At 34.1% G+C, this 20,548-nt stretch overlaps 3 protein-coding genes across 3 annotated transcripts; 1 reads left to right on the top strand and 2 right to left on the bottom strand.

The window, feature by feature from the left end:
- Nucleotides 1–1,106: 1,106 nt before the first annotated feature.
- On the bottom strand, nucleotides 1,107–3,519 carry LOC7468069 (40S ribosomal protein S4-3). Its single transcript, XM_002308199.4, has 5 exons — nucleotides 3,351–3,519; nucleotides 2,773–2,850; nucleotides 2,482–2,662; nucleotides 1,892–1,989; nucleotides 1,107–1,720 (listed from the first exon to the last, which is right to left on the bottom strand). Exons 1-5 carry the CDS (start codon nucleotides 3,351–3,353, stop codon nucleotides 1,289–1,291), a joined length of 792 nt encoding a protein of 263 aa, XP_002308235.1. The 5' UTR covers nucleotides 3,354–3,519; the 3' UTR covers nucleotides 1,107–1,288.
- Nucleotides 3,520–4,550: 1,031 nt separating this feature from the next.
- LOC7487335 (uncharacterized) lies at nucleotides 4,551–5,622 on the bottom strand. The gene is made up of 2 exons (XM_002308198.4): nucleotides 5,109–5,622; nucleotides 4,551–4,847 (listed from the first exon to the last, which is right to left on the bottom strand). The coding sequence occupies exons 1-2, from the start codon at nucleotides 5,542–5,544 to the stop codon at nucleotides 4,786–4,788; spliced, it is 498 nt and encodes a 165-aa protein (XP_002308234.3). The 5' UTR covers nucleotides 5,545–5,622; the 3' UTR covers nucleotides 4,551–4,785.
- Nucleotides 5,623–13,229: 7,607 nt separating this feature from the next.
- Nucleotides 13,230–19,796, top strand: LOC7487333 (ethylene-overproduction protein 1). Its single transcript, XM_024604776.2, has 4 exons — nucleotides 13,230–15,628; nucleotides 17,271–17,562; nucleotides 17,645–17,954; nucleotides 19,112–19,796. The coding sequence occupies exons 1-4, from the start codon at nucleotides 13,587–13,589 to the stop codon at nucleotides 19,339–19,341; spliced, it is 2,874 nt and encodes a 957-aa protein (XP_024460544.1). The 5' UTR covers nucleotides 13,230–13,586; the 3' UTR covers nucleotides 19,342–19,796.
- Nucleotides 19,797–20,548: the final 752 nt, after the last annotated feature.

Below are 20,548 nucleotides of genomic sequence, written 5' to 3'. Positions count from 1 at the left end.
TTTCGGATAGATAAGTACATTCCAAACTATCTTCACCGGTATCCTATCTCCTAAGCTCGAGGGACCAAGCATGGCCTGGAAATTGCTGAATGGATTGGTTTTTCTAGCAGCTTATAATCTTACTTTCTTTTTATTCTTTGTTTCTCTCAAGTTTGCCTAAAGCAAGGCTTTGCTCACTTATTCCTTCAAGACTTGCCATTTTAACCAAGTTTGGTACTTAATAAATACACAAAATTCAGCCCCTGAAACAGTGAAGCAGGCAAACACAAGACACCACTTTAGGATATGCTTTGATTATTAATGGGTTCTCTTTGCATCGCTTTCTTCTTGTTTTTTATTTTCTTCTTTTCAACAATTTGAATCACTTTCAATGTAGAGCGTTTTAATCTACCAGTCACAATGTACTTTGCAAATCGCAACCAATCCTTGCATTGTAGTCCCTAGAACTGTCTTCATTTACATTTTACCAACTCTATTCCTCTAACCAAACTTGTTCTCGTGTATCGTACACTCCAAAAATAATTTTTCTTTATTTTCTCAGTGCAACACTAGTAAACTAGTCCGAGACATCACCACATCTATCAGATGTTCTGTGTTCGAACGGAATAGAGCCTGAAAATGGCTTTATTTCAGGGTTTGTTTCTCTCAAGTTTGGCTTAGGCCATGCATGCTTTCAAACAGTACAAAATATTCATCGGACTAACTAAATCAAAACCTAGAGAGGTCACCTGCTGGTAAATGCACAGGAACTACAAGGACGTAGGTCAAAAGAGTACACACCAGCTATCTGAAAGGATGAAACCTTTCAAGAGGATCAAGATGCCTATAGTAGCCGACTCGCAATCATGCTGGTAAACACCAAGGGATACTGCGAGGACAAGCAAGGCTGAAATTCATTGCACTCCATCACTTCTACAGGCAAGACAAGGAACACTTTCATCGAGTTTTGAAAGCATTTCCCAATGGGTAATAAATTCCAAACCCCACCTGGCACGAAACCTATTGAAAATCCAGACCTTCAGAAAATTCCAAGGTATAGTTGATGGAGCGTAACAAAATTAATAGAATTTTTTCTTAACCAAACAGGCAAAAAAGATTCCTCAGAATGAGTTCTGAAATAGGCTACCGAAAACTCTCGTGCCTGCTTTGTCAATGCATATCGCAAAAGTTAAAATTGAAATGTACAAACAATGTTCAAAATTGTGCACTAAATTACACAAACAAACATCCATTATAGCATTAGCAAAACTAAAAACTAAACCCAGTATTCAAGGAAAAATCATGAGCTTCATGCAGCAGTTTGGGATGCTGCCTGCCTCTTTCTAGCCTCCTCAATGATAGACAATTTAATACCCTTGCCCTTGGGAAGAGAAATCCATGGCTTGGAGCCCTTTCCAATGGTGAACACATTGCCCAAACGAGTGGCGAACTCATGGCCAGTGGCATCTTGAACATGGATCGTCTCAAAGCTTCCCTTATGCTTCTCCCTGTTCTTAATTACTCCAACTCGGCCTCTGTTCCTTCCTCCAGTGACCATGACAACATTTCCCACATCAAACTTGATGAAGTCAACTATTTTGTTGCTCTCTAGGTCCAGCTTGATGGTGTCATTGGCCTTAATGAGGGGATCTGGGTAGCGGATGGTGCGTCCATCATAGGTGTTCAGGTAAGGGATCCCTTTCTGCCCAAACTGAATAGACCGAACTTTGCAAAGCTTAAACTGCACAAGCATTAAACAACAAATGAAATCAATAGCTGCACTGATTCCATTCAAAGAAATGAAATTACACAAACACAACTCACTGACCTATCAAATTAGTGCATGGTTCAGAAAAACAAAAAATATCACAAATAGAAGCAACAAAACCACATAGCCAAATGTATCACAAACCTTGGCCTCGTCATCTCTAAGGGAGTGAAGCCGGAAGCGACCTTTGGTGTCATAGAGCAGACGGAAGCTCTCATTTGTCTTTGGGATTGACACAACATCTTTAACAGAAAGCAAAACAAAGTGAGCAGCCTGAATGAAATTATAGAATTTGAGGGAGAACAATGAAAAGGAAATGATCATATAAGTGAAAAAGTGCAGAAACTCTAATAGATTATCACACATAATTTACGCTTCCAATCAAGCATGACAGTAAGCTGGCAGGAAAAAGATCTCATTACACATAGTGACAACTTAAAACAAGCATTAACTTCTGGCAGAGAAGGGCTCTTATAACCTATATCACATATATGATCACTTGCCACCACCTATTTTGCTGTTTCTCAATCATACCATGCCCACCAACAGGTGAAAAATCAAAATAATAGCAAGTTCATCCATTACTTTCATCCAGAGATAATAATGATAAAAACTTCTACTTACCCATCTGGAACCAATACCAAAGCATTGGAAAAAAAAATCCCACTCCCATCTAGAAGATGCACATGAAAAAATCATAAAACTTGTAGGGGTAAAGAAAGAATTACACGTACCCATGAAACCAGATGGGTAAGTTTTATCTGTCCTAACCTTCCCATCAACCAGAACATGTCTCTGCATCAAAATAGCTATCACTTCACGGTACGTCAAAGCATACTTCAGCCTGTTTCGCAAAATGAGAATCAGAGGCAAGCATTCCCTTGATTTGTGGGGTCCAGATGAGGGTTTGGGTGCCTACACAACACAAGATAAAACTAATTACATTCAACGAAGAAGACCAGGAAAGAAGCTAGTACAAGGAATACATTGACATTGCAGCATAGAGTCAGAGATCGCAAACATACAAATGCACCACCAAGTTTGTCAAGCATCCAATGTTTAGGAGCATTGAGCCTCTTCAAGTGTTTCTTCAACCCTCTAGCCTGTAATGCATCATACAAGCAGAGATCAGTTAAGCCAGAGTAAGAAGAAAAACATCTAAAAATTCTAGAAACATATCAATGCTATCGTCATATCATACACAGAATAAAACAACAACAACAACAAGAAGAAAAAGAAGGAAAACAAGTGAACAAAGGCATAAAGGTGTAATAAATCAGGAAATGCCATTATTTCAAAATCCAACGTAACAAAAATCAATCACAAGATCTTACACAAAACAAACAAAAACATGGGCTAAGGTTAGCAATCGTCAAAACCAACAGAATGAGAACAGTTAATCAACTTTGACTCCATTCTACAAAACAAAGAAACATTTATATCCCACAATATCAAAACCAACAAGTAAAAAAGTAAGCCCATGTTTTCTTGTAAAGCATCAACTACACAACACAATTAAGCATCACTGAGACAAGCTCACATCCTTTGAGCTACCTAATCCAAAACCAAAAAGGGACATAACTCAAGAAAAAAAAAAACTAACCATTTTATAAACGTAAAGATCAAGAGGCAAGTAACTCTGCTGAGCTGAGCCTCTCTTGAGTCTCCTCCTCTGTTGCGGGCTTCTAAGCCTACACCGGTTGAGAGAGATGAAAAAACAGTACTATAATTTATAGCTACGTACAGTATTAGGGTTCTTCTTCTTAGTATTATTAATTTATTATTATTGGATCCCTAATTTAACCGGGTCGGGGTCATTTTATTGGGTTATGGACTACGGTTTGGGCCCAATTATTTATCCACTACTTGTCATAAAGTTTTTTTTTAACAATTACTAGTCGGTCGCGTGCTGTCACCGGTTGAACTGATTTTCTTAAAAAATTGCAATTTAACTTTTTATCTGCGTAGTGTTTTCAAGTAAATTACATGAGAGCTTACTTGAATTAAATTAATTAATTTTATAGATTAAAATATATTTTTAATTATTTGTAAAAATATAGTTTAATTTTTTAAAAGAAGTTAAGATAATATATTTTTTCAAAAAAATTATTCAGACAATGACAGATTGACTCAATCTCATTTCCCGAACGATTCGTGTCATGTACTCCATTAAATTTAATAAAAAAATTTCTAATTTTTTTTAATTATATCGTAGTTTATTTCCCAACTAATTCAAAATAAAAAGATAAAATTGAGAAAAAAATTATTAAAAACATTAAAGGACTAACAAAAAAGAGAGCATATATCATTAATGGGTGAACTTGTCAAACTTATAAATCGGGTAACTTGAGCTAGCACGTCAAACCTAACTGAGTTATTAAATCCAGTAGAATCATATTTTGTTTTTTGAAAAAATTATTTTTCATGTTTTAAAAATTTTAACGTTTATAATGGTTAAAAAAAACTGAATAAGAACTATTTAATTTAATTTAAAATATAACTATTTCATTAATAATTATATATTTTTATTAAAATTTATTAGGTCTATATAAATAACAAAAAGAGAAATCATACACCAAAACAAACGTATTCTCTTTCTGTCTTTTTTTTATGAAATTTAAAGGGTGTAATTCTATCATAGAGATATTGTTTGCGTAGGAAACAAATAAACACTTTAAAATAGTATTTCAGGCATCTAATTCTAAGCTAAGCTAATTGATTTTATTCTTTATTTGTTTCCATTATATCACTGCATATGAACAAATGTCTCTGAGTAATTTCTCATTAAAGAAGACCACATCCGTTTTGCAAGTCTACTTTCAATCTTTCATTTAAAAGGCACACTGTTCCATTTCTGAAGAAAGGAAAAATGGGAACAACCTCTGTAGTTTTAAACATTGGAATTCTAATTCAATACATGGACAAGCAGAAAACACATTATACAATGAGAAAAGCTAAAGGAAAAAAAAAATCACTAGGAAATATATCAAGTGACAGATCCCCCCTGCAAATCCTTGATTATCATAAGCTCACTCTCCTTAATCATGGATGATGGAGTGAATGAGGATGGCTGCTTCGTCAGTTGTTGGAACAGCATCATCTGTTTATAAAAAGCACAGAATGTAAAAGGCTATTTAATTAGTATTCACAGAGCTTGAAAACGCTCGTTTCTTAATTCTCCTAAACAACACGAGTGTAGTGACATTACTTTTTCAATTACTATGGCTCGTATTCACATCAAATTCATTAAAAACTAAGCGGAGATTAAGAAGAAAAAGGAAGAAAAAAGAAGAAAAAACGGAAGGGAAGGGAAGGACAAAGGAGCCATCAAATTCTGGGGAGGTGAAAAGAACATGTATACCTGGAAGCGATGTAGGAAAGTGGGAAACAATGTGATCGATGATACCTCCACCACCCTCCTCTTCAGCCTTCACTCGTTCATTTGCTTCATCAACTACTGTTGTTACCTTCTGTTTCTTTTTAACTTGATCTTCACTTGTTCCTTCACCATCTCTAACTTGGAAAGCTTCATTTTGTTCTTCTTTTTTACTCGAAGGAGAAACCAAGTTGGGGATGATACTGTCCAGTAGTCCACCTCCCTTCTCTTCATTCTCTTCTTCTTTACCTTCTTCTTCACGATGTTCAGCTTCTCCTCTAGAGACCAAGTTAGAGAAGATATGGTTTATGAACGACCCACTTGGCCTTTCTTCTCCACTTTCTTGATGATTATCTTTCTCATCATCATCTTCCTCTTTAGGATGCAACAAGCTTTCAGCTTCTGGCACACCATCTTCCATAATTTTTCTTTTTTTGTCTTAAGCGGTCACTCGACTCCCTTTCAGTTCAGCTCCAATACAAGTTCCAACCGACTAATTTATGTACAGGCTTTGGGGACAGCCGTCCTCGTCCAAGGAGTTGTTTAATATAGAAACTATGGTTACTTTACACGTACTTCGAAGCTGTTGTCTGATGAAGCTTGTCTCCAATTGGTAGCAAACAAGTGGCACCTCTTGTAGCCCTAAGAGGTGTTTTTCTTGTTGATTTCTGTACAAGGTCGGTGGCCGGTGGGAAATATTCCCCTGTTCTCGGTTTCGCCGTTTTTGCCTTCCGTAAAATTTAAGTTTACACATATCTATGACTTCTGTACAATGCCTGCCAAAATTTCCGATCTTCCCATCGATACGGAATCAAATTCGGTTTCAATTCCATTTCATTAATTTTATCAGAAATTTGATGAGCGAGCTCTGTTCATAAACTTAACAGCCGGGCTGGCCCAAAACTTAGCCAACCATTTCTCGTTCTCCTCAATTTCTTATGGGGTTTTCTTTCTTTTTGAAAATGGAGTCTTCGTGTAGGATCTTTTCGACTTGTGGTGTGACGGTAACAGGGCATGTTCTCATATTCCAAAAAAAGGTCAAGCATTTGTTTGTGGTAACCAGATTTTCTTCGGTTGGATCCAGGTCGGGTATTTTGGGTTTCCTAAATGGGTTTGACACTGAGAGGGAAAAGAAATTTGGGGTTTTGTTGCTGTTGTTGAAGGAGATTAGAGAAAGAAAATTAATGGAAATAATATATTTTTTATTTTTTAAAATTTATTTTTTACATTGACACATCAAGAACGATCTGAAAATATCAAAAAATATTAATTCAAAACAGATATAAAAATAAAAAAATAAAAATTTTTTTTTGAAAAATTAAAATACTCAATTGTTGAAGTTAATTGAAGCCATTTTAATGAGAGAGAGAGAAAAAGTTTGAAAAATTTGATGTGATTTTAGAGTTGAAGATTTTGAATATTAAGAGAAAGAAAATGGTGGTTGGAAAAGAAGGATATAAATGGTGTTTGTTGATGTAGTTAGTTGTAAGGTTATCAATTTCATTTTAGTTGGTGTATTTTTTTATTTTATTAAAACGATAAATTTTGATTTTAAAATATTTTAACATTGTGTTTCAGAATATATTGATATTATTTAATTACTTGCTGGGCAAATAAGTTGTAATTTGTTTACCCTTATCTAAAAAAAAAAGAAAAGAAAGATCATCTCGTTTGTCATAAAAAAGTCCAACCATTTTTTATTTTGGAAATAAAGAGCAAACGAACGAGACATAGTCTCATGCCCATTTCATCAATGAGATGGATGTGGCATCACTGAGATAAATTATTTGTCGTTACAGTACCTCATGTAGCAATTTTTTTCTCAGCTATATTTCCTATCAATGAATTTGTAGCTCAATCAATTATCTTTTTTTTTAAAAATTGATTTTAAGTTCAAATCCTTGTAATTAGAGGGGGGGGGGGGGGGGGGAACCCTCCAATGAGTTATAATATACACTTCAATGAGTTATAATATACACTTCAATGACTTATAATATACAGTAGTTGGATGCCCACGCTACGCGGCGAGCTCATTTTTTATTTTTATAAAAACTATTGTAAAAATTTATAATATAAAAAATAATATTTTTTTTTCAAATTTATTAATTATTTTATTAATAATAATAAAAATAATAATATTTATAACATTAATAATTATATTAAGAATTTCAATGATGATTACAACACATAATAATATTTTTTATATAAATACTTTAAGTTATAATAAAAATAATAATATTTATAACATTAATAATTATATTAAGAATTTCAATGATGATGACAACACATAATAATATTTTTTATATCAATACTTTAAGTTATAATAAAAATAATAATATTTATAACATAAATAATACTATTTTTTATCTGAACACTTTGAATTATAAGAGAAAAAATAATATTTATAACACATATTATTATATTAACACATGTGGTTTGGCGCAGACGCGTCCAGACCCAACTTGGAGGTAGGCGTGGACGCATCCAGACCCAACTTGGGTTTGGGCGTGGCTGTGTCAAGCCCCACTTGGGGATGGGCATGGATGCGCTCAGACTTTTAATTATAATAAAAATAAAAATAATTATAACACAAATAATACTATTTTTAATATTAATACTTTTAATCGTAATAAAAATAAAATAATAATACCATTTGTAATATTAATATACTTAATCATAATAAAAATAAAAATAATTAAAACACAAATACTATTTGTAATATTAATACTCTTAATCATAATAGAAATAAAAATAATAATAACACTATTTTTAGTATTAATACTTTTAATCATAATAAAAATAAAAATAATTATAACACAAATAATATTTTTTAAAATATTAATAATCATTTTTTTTCAAATTTATTAATTATTTTTTTAATAATGTTAATTATAATAAAAATAATAATATTTATAACACAAATGATAATATTTTTAATATTCATACTATTAATTATAATAAAAATAATAATATTTATAACATAAATAATTATATTAAGAATTTCAAGGATGATTACAACACAAATAATAATATTTTTTATATCAATACTTCAAGTTATAATAAAAGTAATAATATTTATAACACAAATAATAATTTTTTTATATGAACACTTTGAATTATAAGAGCAAAACTAATATTTATAACACAGATTATTATATAAACACACATGTGGTTGGGCGCGGACGCGCCCGGACCCAAACGCCATATGGTAGTGGGGCTGCCATAGCCAATTAGAACTTTTACCAATACCCCAGCACCAGGTGGCACTCGGGTGTGCCCAAGCCCCACGTGGCACATGAGTCATGACAAAGGGTCCAATTATCTTGGGTCTGTGGCAGGACCCAATTGTCTTGGGTCCAGCGTCATATACCCAGCTCATGGGGTCTGGCGTGACCCAATTCTATGGGGTCCTGATGAAGGATTTTAAATATTTTAATTTTTACTATAATTAAGTATTATTTATGTTATAAATATTTTAATTTTTATTATAATTAAAAGTATTAATATCAAAAATAGTTTTATTTTAAATATTATTATTTTTATTAAAATTTAAAATATTTGTATAAAAAAATAGTATTATTTGTGCTATAAATATTATTATTTTATTTATAATTAATAGTATGAATACTAAAAATATTATCAGTTATGGTATAAATAATACTATTTTAATTATAAGTAATAATATTATAATAACAATGGGAAGCGCCACATGGCGCTTGAGTTGCCATTGCGCCACATGGCTGTTGGGCTGCCTTAGCCAATCGGGCTTTTTGTCAAGACCCAAGCGCCAGGTGACACTTGTGTCTACCCCTCGCATTAGAGCTGCTCAAGCGCCAGGTGGCACTCAAGTTTTTCCAAGCGTCATGTGGCGCTGGGGCTGCCATAGCCAATCGGGCATTTTGCCAAGACCCAAGGCTGGGGCTGCCATAGCCAATCGGGCATTTTGCCAAGACCCAAGCGTCAGGTGGTGTGGGGGTCTGCCCCAGGCAGTGGAGCCGCCCAAGTGCCAGGTGGCTCTCGCGTTTGCCCTGCGCAAAGGCCGGACAGCCTAAGCGCCAGTTGTCCTTGCTTGGGCAGCGCCAGGTGCCTGCTTCCTATGGCCTGCAGCCCCACCAAAATTTGTGTTGACATCTTTTCAATGTCAAATGCACTCCCATGAAAAGACAACCCCACCCCTTCTCTGTTGCCTTTGCAACTCTTTGTGACAAAGGCTGTGTTGCCATTGCACTGTTCCAATTTATAGTGTTTTAAGTCTAGATAAACAGTAATAGAATCACTGCATCTTTTTACTATATTATTAATTAATAGTCTCATGCCCATTGCATCTTTCTTTGAGAGACTTGAGTTTAAGTCTCTTGTAAGAAAAAAGAACGAGACTATGTCATTGAATATATTAAGTTGTTGATAAAAAGAAAGGCGTTCAATTACTGATAGTTTTACTACAAGAAAATATAAGGATGATTACCAATGAAATAGAATATATCATGTCCATAAATCATGAATTATATAGATGGTTGAATAATAAATGAGCGGCCTGCGCTATATTATGAGCTAACCTCATTTTTTTCCATCATAAAAATGGAAGCGCATACATCCCAAAAAAGAAAAAAAACAAAAACAAATCGAGAATCCAGCCATTGACTTGATCCGGTTTAAAAAGCCAACATAATTTCGATAATATAAATAAAAAAATGCTAAAGAATGGAAAAGAAAATATATAAAAAAATAACTTGAATTAATATGAGTTAGCATGTAAAATCTGCATAGGCATATAATTGGAATAAAAAAAATTAAAAGCTCAGTAACCTAAAGTCGAAAGGAGAAACAGGAAAAAAAATTAAATTAAAAAAAACAATGGAAAATAAATCTTAATCAAACTAAATTAACATATAAACCCCGGAATGTGCATATGATTGGAATAATCCTGTAGAAAGGAAATATGAAAAAAAAAGCACATACCAATTCCAAATAATAAACATTGAAGGATGAGATTAAAAAAAATTAAATTTAATAAAGAACAAAAACAATATTGAAGTAAATCCATGTTAATATTCGAAACTCGTGAATCTAGTCATGAGACCGAGACTAACTACATTAAAGCCAAACCCCTGAAGTAAAATTCTTAATTACAAAACATTGAGTGATAAAATTAAAAAAAAAACAAAAAAAAACTAAAACAACATAAAGCGCAATAAAAATAAAAGAGATAAAATCTGACATAAAAATAAATTGAAATCAAATGTTGAATAGAGATAGAAATGGATACTCATAGATCAAATTTCTTGATATTCACACCTTATTCGTTATTTATCATATAAAAAATTTAGATATTTATAAACCATTCCTCTAATTTCTATAAAAATATGGATTTACAACATTTTAAATGAATGGAATATATTAGTAGACATCTGAATCATAATGTTGGTAATGACAAGAGATTGGAGATGCACATCTAAGACTTTCTACTCAGTTGTATGTGGTTGTCGTTATTCTTATTTTCAGTACTTTTTTGCATTTAATAAGTGATTCTGTACTTTTTATTGCACATATATGTGTGTCATCTTTAGCTAGCTATGTAGAAAAGAACAAAAGACTCTTTAACATTAGTTTTGTCTTCTGTTTTTTTTTTTATCATTTCTTTTTCATTAGCTTCTTGGTTTTGCATCTTAAGCAGTGAGTAATAGTTAAGCTTGTCACAAAAATGATTAGAATTTAGTTTGGAGATGAGTTTTTTTTTTTTTTTTAGTTTAACGTGGGTGTCCGGGCCAGCTTGCGCGTACCTCGACTAATCCCACGGGCCCTGAAGTTAACGACCATGTAAGCCTCCAGTGGCCATTATATGAGCAACCACAGGGCTGGAACCTGAGACCACAGAGGGAGCAAACCTCTTGGTCCCAAGCTCTTACCACTGGGCTACCATCTAGATGGTTAGATGAGTTTTGATCTTAGCTTCTGATGCCGGCTTACGAGATAATGTATATTCTCACAAACAATATTTGATCTTCCAAATAAAATGGTGTTTATATGAAGTCATTAAAGCAATTTCAGTAGCTGAGATAACCTAAATTAATAAATCCTTTTACATGATTTCATGTTGGAGATTAAAAAGCTATCAATTTTGCTTCTAGTTTATGCATAGGAGTCAAGAAGGCAGAAAGAACCATTATCTGCCTGTAAAAAGCATGTTGATCTCTTTGTTTCATGAGGCTCCTGTGATGATATTAGTGTGATGTTGATCCACGAAACTATGTTTAATGAAACCATTCTTATATCGTGTTTGAAAATGTGGTAATAGTTATGGTTTAAAGTGTTTTTTGTTTAAAAATATATTAAAATAATATTTTTTTTATTTTTAAAAATTATTTTTGATATTAGTGATAAAAAATAATATAGATCATAATAATGTGAGCTTGTGCAAGTTTCAAGCCCAAACGCTTTCACTTGAAGGAGTGTGTTAGAGAATAATATAAATCATATCTTGAAGCCTCACCTAATAACTTAAGTTATTGGATTGAGATGGTTATTGAATTGAGATAGTTCTTTGACAATCACCACATCAAAACATAAAAAAGTTGAACTTATTATTTTTTTTTTTAAAACACACAAATTAAAAGCTTAGCTGACACATGTCGGCTAATGTATATTGATTTTTTCGAAAGAACCTTGCAATTCGGGAGCTGCAGCTTGACTATAAATATGGTGGAGGTGATGACAACAATTTAATAACTATAAATATGGGGATTATTTTACCCATGCTTGGAGATTGAACAAAGCAGGACTCTTCAGCTGGAATTTTTTTGTTCATTCTTTTATTTATAGGTTTTCTTTAGCAAAAATTCATTTAAGTGATAGTAATCTGTAAAAAAGTTAATGGAAAATGTTTAAAAATAGGTTGAGGGAAATAGATTAATAAAAAAAATGAGAAATATAATGAAAAAATATTTTTTTATAGAATTTAAATAATGCTTTTCTTAGACAAAATTTATCATTATATAATTAATAAAAACCTCTATTTAGATGAGAGATCATATATTTTGATTTATATTTATTTAATAATTTTTTTTTAATTTAATCCTTGGCTAGCTTTATAATGCGGGCTAGGTAATGTATATAATTTTAAGTAAATTTTTAATGCAGTAGAAGAATATATTAATATTATAAATTTGTTTTATTATATTATAATTTTTTAAATAGAAAAATATAAAAATGTTGTTTACTCTTAATGCAGTAAACATAAAAATATATGAATCAATAAATTAAGAAAGAATTAACAATACCAATTAAATACTAAATGAAAAACTAATCTCTTTCCTAAAAAATAGAAGTATGTAAATACTTTATCTCAAATTTTCCTTTTAGTTTATACATTTTTATTTTTTTATTTTATCTTGGAGGTTATTTTTTCTTATTAAGAATAAATAATTTTTATTTTTATAAATATATCATAGTTTATTTATATCAAATATAAAATAAAAAAACTTAAAGATAAATTGTGATAATATTTTTGAGATATTATAAAAATAAATAAAAATTAAAAATTAACTATTATTTTAAAAAAGATGAATTAAACGAAGCAGGCTAGTTAAATTTACTAAATGGTTTTTTTTTTATTTTTTATTTTTTCAGATATCAATACTTTATAGAATTGCTTTTTAGAAGTAAAATTCATCGATTTGATTCAACTGTATTAAGATGGTAAATAATCTCACTATAGCTTAAGGTATGATTTACATTGTATTTTAAAAATATTTTTTAAAAATTTAAAAATTATTTATTTATTTTGTTTTAAATTAATATTTTTTTAATATTTTCAGATATTTTAATATTCTATGTTAAAAATAATTTTTTAAAATAAATAATATTTTAAAATTAACTACAAGACACTCGCAAACACATTCTAAAATTAATTAGAGGATACAACAATCAACGGTGATGACAAAAAAAAGAAAAGAAAAGACCAAGCCAAACAAGGCCACTCTCTTCTTGCCATTCTCGGGGTCAAGATAAAAACAAGTACAAAATTAGAAAAAAAACAAAAAACACGTGGCACTAGTAAACAACATAAAACACACAGAGGTTTGCACATTGAATAGAAAAATAAAAAATAAAAAAATAGAGAGTGACCGTTTCCCCCACCTCATCAAAATCTGGCAGGCCGCCAACACTATCATAGTATCATATAGAAGAACACAAAAAAGAAAAAGAAAATCCAATTCAATTACACAAATATTTTTTTGGGTTCTAATTCCACTTAATTGGGAAAATCAAATCCCATTAGCCTGCATCTACCATCGTCTCTCCTTTTTTCACATTTTTTTGGGCATCCATTTTCTGTATATACGGTGGTTTTGCAGGCTAAAACGAGGTAATCTAGATACAATTTTGCTCTTAAATTCCCTCATCTTTTATTTCTTAATTTATTTTTGATATTCTTGGCAATTTTATGGTGAATTTTTTTTAAAAATGCAACACAATATATTCACAACAATGCGTAGCGTAAAACTCTCGGAAGGATGTAAAGTAACTCAAGTTTATGCTTTCAATCCAACCGGCGGAGAAGCCGGTGGCGGTGGTTATGGCGGTAAAGTTGGAGGGAAGTTCTTACAACATCTACAAGATCTAAGAGCTAATTCAATTCGGACGAAATGGAGTCGAAATTCCCATCCACCGACTAACCATAACCAAACGACAAGAACAAATGTCTCTGTCGAAAGTTTATTGCCAGCTGGTCTTCCGACCGTTGATCTCATCGAGCCAAAGATTGAGCCTTGTCTTAAATCTGTGGATTTCGTCGAATCATTAGCTGATGTCTATACAAAAGTCGAGAATTCTTCGCAACTGGAGAAATCAGACAGATTTCTTGAGCAATGTGCGGTGTTTAAGGGTTTGTCTGATCCGAAATTGTTTCGGAATAGTCTAAGGAGTGCGAGGCAGCATGCTGTGGATGTGCATTCCAAGGTTGTTTTGGCTTCGTGGTTGAAGTTTGAGAGGGGGGAGGATGAATTGATTGGTTTGTCGGCTATGGATTGCTGTGGAAGAAATTTAGAATGTCCTAGGGCCTGTTTGATGTCGGGATATGATCCCGACTCAGTGAAGGATTCCTGCGTGTGTTTGAGAGGGCAGCCGGAGGAGGATGTTTTGATGGGGGATGAAGAATACTTGACTTTTGATGCTGATGAGGGTGGTGGTGGTGATGATGATTGTGATATGTCATTTTGCATTGGTGATGATGAAATTAGGTGTGTAAGATATAATGTGGCATCACTTTCTAGACCTTTTAGAGCAATGTTGTATGGGGAGTTTAAGGAATCCAGGAGGGAGAAGATAAATTTTACGCAGAATGGGATATCGGCAGAGGGAATGAGAGGGGCGATGGTGTTTAGCCAGACGAAAAGATTGGGCACGTTTGATCCAAAGATTGTTTTGGAGCTTCTTTCTTTGGCAAACAGGTTTTGCTGTGAGGAATTGAAGTCAGCTTGCGATGCTCATTTGGCATCCTTGGTTTGTGATATGGAGAGTGCCGTGATTCTAATTGAGTATGGATTGGAGGAAGGTGCAAACCTTTTGGTGGCAGCTTGTTTACAGGTGTTTTTGAGAGAGCTTCCATTTTCAATGAACAATCCTTATGTGATGCGACTGTTGTGTGGATCTGAGGGTAGGGAGAGATTGGCTTCGGTTGGCCATGCTTCATTTTTGTTGTATTATTTTCTGAGCCAGATTGCTATGGAGGAAGAGATGAAATCTAACAACACTGTGATGCTTTTGGAGAGACTGGGAGAGTGTGCAACCGAAGATTGGCAGAAACAGCTTGCCTATCACCTCTTAGGTGTTGTTATGCTCGAAAGAAAAGAGTACAAAGATGCCCAGAACTGGTTTGAAGAAGCAGTTGAAGCAGGTCATATATACTCGTCGGTGGGTGTTGCAAGGGCTAAATACCATCGTGGCCACAAGTATTCAGCATACAAGATGATGAACTCGCTGATATCTGATCATTCACCAGTTGGTTGGATGTATCAAGAGAGGTCTTTGTTTTGTACTGGGAAGGAAAAATTGATGGATTTGAACACAGCAACTGAATTGGATCCAACACTTCCATTCCCATACATGTGTCGGGCTGTTTTGTTGGTGCAGGAGAACAAACTTGAACCAGCCATCTCAGAACTCAATAAAATTATTGGTTTCAAGGTCTCTCCTGATTGCCTTGAATTACGGGCCTGGATTTCTATGGCATTGGAGGATTTTGAAGGGGCTCTCAGAGATGTCCGGGCACTTTTGACGTTGGATCCAAATCACACGATGTTTTATGGGAAGAAGCATGGTGACCAACTAGTAGAACTCCTCCGTCCCCTTGTTCAGCAATGCAGTCAGGCAGACTGCTGGATGCAACTGTATGATAGATGGTCCTCTGTTGATGATATAGGCTCCCTAGCTGTCGTACACCAAATGTTGGCAAATGGCCCCTGGAAGAGCCTTCTACGGTTCCGACAATCTCTCCTCCTTTTACGGTGATAATTCATAAATCTTACCAATGCTTTGCTTAACTGTATTAATCACTTCTAATTCTTTCTATTCATAATGCATTTTGTGCCCTAGTAAGACATGCTATTTGAAGTTTTCTAATTGACATCATGTACTTTCATCATTCTAGCTACAAGTTCATGTCAATGCACTGGCCTTGAACTTAATTCCATCTTATATTTCCATAATACTTGTATTCAATCTTGCAATTACAGAAATTGTTGGTAGACTTGTATTGCATATGTGCAGAACTTAAATTGACTTAAATTGTTCGATGCAAGATTTTTTTTAATTAAATAATTGAAACATTGTACTGCAAACTTTACACACAAGGATCAAGGTGGTCTAGCATTCATATCCATAGAATGGACTCCAATGGTCATGCATGGAACTGAGATGATATAATTGGTAGATGTAATTCAAAACATCAACCACTGTCCCATCTAAAGTAGGTGTATATAAGGTGGAAAAGCAATGAAGAAAAAAATATAGATAATGTTTACAAGTAATTATGGTCATGGAGGAGGACACAACTAATGCAACAGTGGTTGCCACTGGAAGCTCTTGCTTAATATTTTATTCTATCATCTTATGATGTGCCCTCAGTTGTCTGTTGATGTAGGGAAGATTGAATTTCTGTTCAAAGAAGCACTTTGTGATGAGCCAACGTTTAAAAAGTGTAGGATTCTGGAGCTCAGAGTTCATAAGAGAAAGGGGTCTAGGGCGGTAATAACATTATTGGAATTTCTGGGCAGCAACTTAACGCAGAGATCGAGGTTTTCCTTAAATGGTTTAATTAGCATGGAAAGAGTTCGAAAAATATGTAGGAATATAGGTTAACACTGATTTAATGATGGGACCAGTTTAGAGGCTAATTAAAGAGAAAAAAGAAGGGAAATTGGTGGCTATTCTGATTCCCTATGAACAAGAACAATAACTGAAGTGCTGTAGTGAAGGAAAAACAAGAAAAGACAACTTAGAGAAAAGAGAAGTGAAAACGCTCTACTCCTGCATAGCTTCCAAAATCAAATCAATATTTTCATAATTTCATTATCGAAATCCTTATTTGTGTGACTTTGTTTTTAATGCATTGGTCTTGGACCACTGACCTCGGTTAGAAGCTAGGAAAGGATTCCAAATTTGTGCTTAAACTGCAAAAGCATAGACAGAAGATTTATGGAAAGAAGTATTTCTTTGTCATGAAAGGTTGTAATAAAATCTATCGTCAGAGTTTAGAACCTGTAACAATGTGATGGAAACTTTTCCTTTTTCTTGACATCTAAAGCATTAATCATTACTTTTCATTAGTAAGGTTTTCATGCTAATGATATTAATGGTTTAGTTACAAGTTGATGTTTTCGTATTCAAGTGTTGAGTGCTCTTCTGGTCCTTTTGCTTTGTCACTTTTTTCCATCTCCTGGTCCCTTTGTCATGGATGCTAAGTATCTAGGAAAAAAGGAAATAGAAAAGACAATGCCTCTGTGATATATGCACAATTGCTATTATTGTGGAGAACTGAGTCTAGGATACAGAAGAGTTTCTTATCCCCCAAACCTTATTCTTTTTGGACCATTCTAAATATTTTATTATATCTATATTAATGGAACCTTTTGTTTCTCAATGGTATAGGCTAAATTGTCAAAAGGCTGCAATGCGTAGTTTGCGGCTGGCTAGAAATTATTCTACTTCCGACCATGAAAGACTTGTCTATGAAGGATGGATCTTGTATGACACTGGAAATCATGAAGAAGCACTATCCAAGGCCGAGGAGTCTATTTCAATTCAGAGATCGTTTGAAGCTTTTTTCCTTAAAGCATATGCTTTAGCAGATTCAAGTCTTGATCCTGAGTCCTCAAAGTATGTTATTCAACTTTTGGAGGAAGCTCTTAGGTGCCCTTCAGATGGCCTTCGGAAAGGACAAGTGAGTAACAACTTTGATGCAATTCTATTGCTCTGAATGCACCTCAATATTATTTAAGTTGGGTAATTTTGCCATTCTCCAGGCACTGAACAATCTTGGGAGTGTATATGTTGATTGTGAGAAGTTGGATCTTGCTGCTGACTGTTACATGAGTGCACTAGAGATCAAGCATACAAGAGCACATCAGGGTCTGGCACGTGTACATCATCTAAAAAATCAAAGGAAAGCAGCATATGATGAGATGACAAAACTGATAGAAAAAGCTAGGAATAATGCTTCAGCTTATGAGAAGCGTTCAGAGTATTGTGATCGTGACATGGCAAAAAGTGATCTAAGCATGGCAACACAACTAGATCCACTAAGAACATATCCATACAGACACAGGGCAGCAGGTAAGCTCCATGACAACATCTACTTTCTTTGAGATTGTTATTCACAATCATTCATCAATGATTATGCTATAAATCTTGGAAATGTGAACTAACCACTGAAACTATGAAACTTTGGGCGTTGAAGTTGCAGAGATATTCTAATTCTTAACTGAAAATTGTTAAACATCATTGACTGGAGGACTGAATGTAGTCCTGTTGGAGATTCTTTGCCTGATAGAGTGGTCTTAATGGTATCCTTTCAGCCTTCTGTTGAAGTATTCCCTCTGGTCATCTTGAAACTAGTTTTCATTAAAAAAGAAGAAGAAAGAACAGAGAAATAGGCACCACTGTTAGGCTGATTTCGTTGTAGAAAGATGTCGGCATTTGACAAAAGATCAGTTGCTTGTGTAGTTTGCTAGGGGTTTAATAGCTCTCAATTTTTGTTTGAAGAGATCTGCATCTCGAGATCCTTAGTGAAGAGCTTTTTCAACTAAAAAACTGTTTTCACCTTGTTGGAGACATTTGTTTTATCTATGATCTTGTCATATAAATAGAACTTTGTGGCACCTTAATTATTTAAAATCTAGTCTCCTACTCTGAGCTTTAATAAATGGTTGGCTTCAAAGCGCCCCCAACATCCTCCTGCCTAAATTGTGCTTATTGATCTAACTGTAGGGTGCTTGACTAGAATGACTGCGGTTCAAAGTTGTCTCATTATTAAACGTCAGATTAATTGAATGATGGACTTCTTCTAGGCAAAGGAAGTACACTATTTGTTTGTATTGAAGAATGCATGCTCTTGGCTGCTGCTCTGATATGCTTCTGGAGTATGCATGACCATGTTCCTTGTTTTTTGTTTATTCCATGCTACAGTTTCAGGTTGTCTTGATTAATATTAGCATAATCAGATGAAAAGCACTTGATTTTTGCTTCAAAGTTATTAGAAGAAAGTTAGTTTGGTTTTTGTTTCTTCTTCTTTCAGAATACATGTTTTCTGTTGATTTCAAAGTTTAGCTGGTCATATTTTGGCTTCAGGCTAATGATCTAACTGAAAAACACTTCTATATTAAACTATTGGGATTATCATTGCATTTTGTGTAGTCGGAATTCAGTGTGGATTATGTGAGTGAATACACATTTAATTTTAAACTACTAAGACTAATTCTGTGCCATTTCAGTTTTAATGGATGACCACAAAGAAGTGGAAGCCATAAAAGAGCTTACAAGGGTCATAGCTTTCAAGCCAGACTTACAGCTGCTGCATCTTCGAGCAGCATTTTATGATTCAATGGGTGATAATGGCTCCACCCTTCGAGACTGTGAAGCAGCTCTCTGTCTTGACCCCAATCACAAAGGTACCATCGAGCTCTATAAGAGAATATGGCGGGGTAATGAACAAGAAAAATGAGAACCAGAAGTTCATGCTTGTTATCTTTAGTATCTGGGCAATCACATCATTGCCACCACATTTTCTTATATTTGGTACTAGAAAGGCCAGTTTTCCTAGGAATGTTTTTTTGGATTTTCTCCATAGAGACGCAGACATCCTGGTGGCCTTTTTGTGAAAGGAATTTCAGCAGAGGAAGAAAGGGATAATTTGAATTTAACAAGAAAGGGATTGTAGAAAGTGGGATAGCTTGTAAATGTATGTGATATCCTGCCACTGCCCCATATTTCACTTCAGCAAAGATTGAAGTGAATGTATCATTGTTGGAAGAAACATGTATATGAATCGCAGCTTGTGCTGAAGTCTGCCTTGTTAAGAGGCTTACGGATTAACTGATTTTTGCTGAAGTTATACTGTAGTGTCTATTGTTCTTTGTGCTTCACAATTTTCTCATAAAATTCATGCCCAATTTTCCACGTCTCCGTTTCAGTACTTATTTACTTCCTTTTCTTTATACTTTTCATGGCATATATCAGTTTTTAGACTCTAGAACATCTAGAAATAATTGCAAGATAAATTATTTCTCAAAACTCAGTAGCCATAAAGTTTGATATGCCAGTTAGGATCTTTAATTGTTGAAATTAACACAAATGATGCTGAACTACTACTTTAATCACTTGTCGAGAAAGTATCTTTCCTACCTCTTGCCTGTGAGGCTGTGAGCATTTCATAAGGTGGAGATTAGGGAGCAACGTATTGATGTTAATCGTCCCAGAAAGCTGAACTTAAACCTGCCACTCTTATCGACTAGGCGGTCACACTGGTAATGGAGAAATTTATTGTGCAACAAATTCACAGGCTGCTTTGCAGGATACGAGTGATAGGATCCGATTTTGTTGGGAACAATCTCCTGGCAACCCCAAGGACAGGGATAGAAGTGATATCCATGAAGCAGAAACTCCTCTGCGGACGCTCCCACCATGCAGTTGTCATCTACAAAAAGCAGCAGCAAAAAGCGGTGATCACAATTGTATCGTCAACTTGATGATCATGATGATGGTTGTGATGCTGATGTTGACGACGACGATGATGGTGGAGAGGTTGATGTGTTTTCGAATGCTATTACCATTGACAGAAGCAATAGATATTGCACAGAAATGTGTGGAAGGGCACGGATTAGACAGGCTAAATTTAGAGAGTGTGGACTCAAGTGAAAACCGGTCTCTAA

The sequence above is a fragment of the Populus trichocarpa genome, chromosome 6 (assembly GCF_000002775.5).
Source record: "Populus trichocarpa isolate Nisqually-1 chromosome 6, P.trichocarpa_v4.1, whole genome shotgun sequence".
NCBI classification, from domain to species: Eukaryota; Viridiplantae; Streptophyta; class Magnoliopsida; order Malpighiales; family Salicaceae; genus Populus; species Populus trichocarpa.
This window is presented reverse-complemented; position numbering and strand designations above follow the sequence as displayed.

Excerpts from the sequence above, each read along its gene's own strand:
- LOC7468069 (XM_002308199.4), bottom strand. Across the intron at positions 1,990-2,481 it reads TTACCCATCTGGTTTCATGG|ATGTTGTGTCAATCCCAAAG; the intron begins GTACGTGTAATT and ends TTTCTGTTAAAG. Across the intron at positions 1,721-1,891 it reads TTAGAGATGACGAGGCCAAG|TTTAAGCTTTGCAAAGTTCG; the intron begins GTTTGTGATACA and ends ATGCTTGTGCAG.
- LOC7487335 (XM_002308198.4), bottom strand. The coding sequence starts at position 5,544 with ATGGAAGATGGTGTGCCAGAAGCTGAAAGCTTGTTGCATCCTAAAGAG. Across the intron at positions 4,848-5,108 it reads CTTTCCTACATCGCTTCCAG|ATGATGCTGTTCCAACAACT; the intron begins GTATACATGTTC and ends TTTTATAAACAG.
- LOC7487333 (XM_024604776.2), top strand. The coding sequence starts at position 13,587 with ATGCAACACAATATATTCACAACAATGCGTAGCGTAAAACTCTCGGAA. Across the intron at positions 15,629-17,270 it reads CAATCTCTCCTCCTTTTACG|GCTAAATTGTCAAAAGGCTG; the intron begins GTGATAATTCAT and ends TCAATGGTATAG. Across the intron at positions 17,955-19,111 it reads ATACAGACACAGGGCAGCAG|TTTTAATGGATGACCACAAA; the intron begins GTAAGCTCCATG and ends GTGCCATTTCAG.